The sequence below is a fragment of the Morone saxatilis genome, unplaced genomic scaffold (assembly GCF_004916995.1).
Source record: "Morone saxatilis isolate NCDOM2014 unplaced genomic scaffold, NCSU_SB_2.0 Contig9, whole genome shotgun sequence".
Lineage (NCBI taxonomy): Eukaryota > Metazoa > Chordata > Actinopteri > Moronidae > Morone > Morone saxatilis.
In genome coordinates this window covers 21,262,971-21,267,392 of record NW_023340268.1, presented here as the reverse complement: position 1 = coordinate 21,267,392, position 4,422 = coordinate 21,262,971, and the positions used below count along the sequence as shown (strand labels likewise).

General features: G+C 40.7%; 1 protein-coding gene across 1 annotated transcript in view; it reads right to left on the bottom strand.

Annotated features, from left to right (window-relative positions):
• LOC118342454 (retinoic acid receptor beta-like) overlaps positions 1 to 3,931 on the bottom strand; it is a 118,013-nt gene extending 114,082 nt beyond the window's left edge. Inside the window, exon 1 of the mRNA XM_035681009.1 lies at positions 3,742 to 3,931. Coding sequence (XP_035536902.1) covers positions 3,742 to 3,931 — 190 coding nt within the window. The remainder of the gene's footprint in view (positions 1 to 3,741) is intronic.
• Positions 3,932 to 4,422: the final 491 nt, after the last annotated feature.

Here is a 4,422-nt window from a genome sequence, read left to right as displayed (position 1 = left end):
AAGGCAACCCCCAGCATCTGTAGATACCTGCCTTGTTGACATATTTAAGGCGTTGAACGTTATCTTGGTTAAAGAGTGTGTTGCTGTTTTTTGGTACTTTAAATGTTTTTGTGTTTGTATGTTCTTAAACTTGAATGCAATCACATCTTAGTCTTTGTTTGATATATTTAGAGGGAGGGAAGGAAGTAATATTTCAAAATTCAGATAAGATTAAATTGTATATAATATAGTATATAATAAATGTATATCTATATATACATATATACATATCTTTATATATATACTTAAACTTCATTGAGAAATTAGTCATTCAATACCTTAACTATATGAGTATACTAAATATTTCATTATAAAATTATTTTTAAGTATACAATAGCTGCAACTTTTATAATGAAATTAATAAATACATTGATGCATAACATTTAGGTTCAGGTTGAGGGATCTGTCTCACTGCAGGGAGTCCTCGGGCTCCACTGAACGCCCCTGTGGTTGTTGTGCTGTGAGAGGACAGAGTTAGACACCCAGCTGTCACTCAAAGCGGCCACGCCCTTTACTATGCATAACTTCAAAACTTAATATTTAATTTAATTTAATAGTTTTTTTTTTTTTTTTTTAAATAACCGCTCGTACAGTTGTTATGAACGGGGGAATAAGCTGGAGAGTTGGAGGGTTTTATTATGGGAAATGCAGCTTTTGGCACTTCCATTGGCTTCATTTCTTGGCCACGGAGGTTGTCGCTTGTCAACAAGTCAAAAACTCTGTATTTCATAGTCCACCCGTGCCCCAGAATCGGATTATTCTCCAACTCCATCCTCTTTCTACTCCGCGGAGCCGTCATCGAACCGCCCGGCTGCCAGGATGACCCCTGGCCGGACTGCTGGAGGGAGCTGCAGCTGTCCGACAGGCGCTGGCTTCTCTATTAGACGTAAGACTGTGGTTTATTTTTGGCCAGCGGTTGTATGTCTCAAACTGAGTATTTTTCTTTGCTTCCCTGGAATCCAAAAAGGATTGTTTTGATCTGATATGCTAAATCAGTGTTTTGAGAGGGAGGACGGTGGAATAAGAGTAGAAATAGAGTTGATCCTTAAGTAGCTGATATGGACACAGCAAGGAGGAGCATTCAGAGGGCAGTGAGGAGCTTAAACGTTCTGTTTTTGAATTTAATAAATACCTAAACTGCATCAGTAAATGTGGAGCTCTTAACACTCCTCTTCCATCTTTTAGTATTCGTTGTAAGGGCTTTATTTAGATGGTTAGTTTTATATTTTGGAAGGATCTATCTGCTTCTATAACTTCCAGTGGTGGAGAGTAACTGAGTACATTTATTTAAGAACTGTACTTGAAATACTTGTACTTTCATTTAGTATTTCTGCTACTTTTTACTTCTACTGCACTAATAGTACTACAACCCATAGTGTGCACTGGGGCACCACTTTTACCTTACACCACTGTTTCAGTTAGTCTTGTGCCTTCTGGGTCAGGAAGGTGCACTGACATTGTTTTGTCCACGATCCCAATTGCTGATCATCTATTAGACATATTTAGCTGCAACTGCATGGCCTGACTGGGTGGAATAACGGGAAGATTTTTAATATTAAAGAGCAATTATTTTTTCTCTAGTCTTGAAAGAATCCAAAAGACTAAGACTTGTGAATAATAATAATTTCTCAGATAAAACACTGCAGCTCAAAGTGCCATCAACTGTCAGATAGTGTATTTAGTATTGTGGTGATGGGCTGTTTCCTCCAATCAGACACTACACAGTGTTGTTACAAAGTTTTTAGCCCCTTAACAAATATGTTTTCTTTCCCATTACTGACACAGTAAATTCAACACATTTATGACCTAAAAGATACTGATGTTTCTGGATTTGTATTGGAAGGTATGTGGATGTGCCGGCTGTCAGTCAGATGAACGCAGACACAGCAGCATCGGTCAGAGGTGGAGTGTAGATGGAGCCACCTGTGATGGCACCCACAGACACTCAAGTCAGGCATGCCCTTAATTCTGCATAATTTTAAGCCTTAATATAATGAAAACAAGTGATTTATATAAAAATCCAGCACCTCTACAGTTATGAACGGGGAAATAGCTATAGAGACCAAGACTGTTTTTGAAACAGGCTTATAGAGAAATGAGTTGACTTCTCACTTTATTTATGAGCTCAGTAAACAGTTTCCTAATGAGTTTATGGTTTCAATCTCTAGTTTCAGTCTTCTTCCATACAGTATGATGTTCATTTAGTAAATTATGGTCCCATTGAGAGTAAAATAGACAATAAAGCAGGGTATGCTTTAGGGCCGGGGGCTAACCTTATGATTGACAGCTTCCAATTCTCAGTGAGTCCGTCCAGGCTCAACCCGCAACCAAAAAACTCCAGATCCAAAACTGTCCAAACTACGGTCAGTGCTGATGCAAATAAGGATCGCAGATTCTTGTTTCCTGAGTTTCTATTTCTCTCCCTAAAAATCCTTTCAGAAACATATTCTAGTGGAACTCAAAAACTGTGCAGGCCAATGAGAGCAGCTCAACTCGCAGCTACGTCACCAAAACCGCGTGGCTCCCGACAAAGCTTCATGGTGAACACCAAAATTGGTCTCCCAACAAACCAGTGGGTGAAGTTCCAAGAGGATCAACACTTGGTCAGGAACACATCAGCGCAGATCAAATATGGCAAGTTAAAGCCAAGAAGAGACGCGTAACACAGCAGAGCCCCACAAAAGGCCACAAGTCAGCACAGTTTCCAAATCAACCCTGATCATTAAAACATATATTTCAAACTCAACGGCTGACGTTTTCAAGCCCAGCTGCCTGGTTATTGTTTTAAAATTATCAACACCTGGAGGACATTTTAAAAAAACGAAATCCAATTCCCATAATTTCCCAGTTTTAAGCCAGCTAAATTCAGTTTACTAATTTTACGAGCTGCAAAAAAATAACAGTAAAGGCGTGCGTTTTACTTGCTAAGCAAAAGGGAAGCACTACCTTGCTACACTGGCAACTGGAGTTGGGCACTGGATATAAATTGTGAGGTGTGGAATCATCACAAATGGACACTGAATTCCCATATGTAAGATAGATAAACCAGCAGCGGTTTTTCAAGTTCAGGCCACCAAGTCTACTTGAAAAAGGTTGGTGAATGATAGCGGTCTTGGAAAAGGTTAGGGAAACCGTTGTTTAATTTCCAACAGATGCAAATGAAACTGTACACACACTCATCACAGTCCTAGTCACTATCATGAGAAACCCATTGGAATTAGATTGGTATAACAAGGTGAAGCACTCTCAGTTTGTATTTGTCTGTTGCTCTTTTCCTGTTCTCCCTCACTGTCTTCTGCAGGTACATTCAGGGAATTCCTTGAACATGTCCATTCCAGATCAACCTCTAATTGGTTTATTTGAAATCTGGCTGTTCAATCACTGTCCTTGAAGCAACATTAACCTTTGGAAGAAACCAACACTGACTGCTGACAGGAGACAAATTACAGTTTCTGGTGCTTAAGTAACATAACACATGTAAACCTTCTTCACGTACTACAAAAAAATGTTGATACTGAACAGAAACATATTTAATTATTTAACATGTATAAAGTGAACAAATGACAATTCCAGTCAGTCTTGCTAGGGTCTATGGTAATGTTTTAAGTCTACACTGGCAGTTAAGGTACAGTATTTTACAGATTGTGCCTTTAGGACAGCATGTACAGTCAGTAGCACTGGGGGTGCAGGAGCAGTACTCACCAACAGGCGAGGGTGTACTGCCGCTGCTGGATGGCTGCTGGATCTGTAGCCTCTGCGGTGATGGTGGCGGCAGCTGAGGCAGTGAACTGATGATTGATGGGAACAGGAAAGGATACACCCCGGGTGTGTAGCGCCTCATCTGGACCAGCGGAGGACTGCTGCGGGGCTGGGTACGGCTGGCGGTCTTCATCACAGCGATGGGCCGAGGGTGCACTGAGCACTGAGCGAGCTGAGGCTTGGCGAAGCTGGGAGGCCATCGGGTGAACCCTGGCTGCAGTTAATGAGTCTGGAGCAGTTGTGGTACCACCTCAGCACTCCAGAGATGCATGGTGGCGTAGTTTAGTGTCTCCCAGGTCGACTCAGAGATTTTTTTCAATAACTCTGTAACACAGACACACATTAACTATGAGCTAAATCTCTGTAACTCTGCCAACAGATGATGACTGAAACTGTACACACTCATGAAAAGAAATACTATCCTAGATGCTATCAGCAGAAACCCATGGGAATTATCATGGTATAAGAAGGTTTAGCACTGTCAATTTGTATTTGTCTATTGCTCTTTTCCTGTCCTCTCATTGGCTCATCTGAAATCTGGCCATTGAATCACTGTCTTTTAACCTATATATGTGTTGTTTGGTTCGTCAGTCAACCACTTTGGTCCTGACTTAAATATTTAAA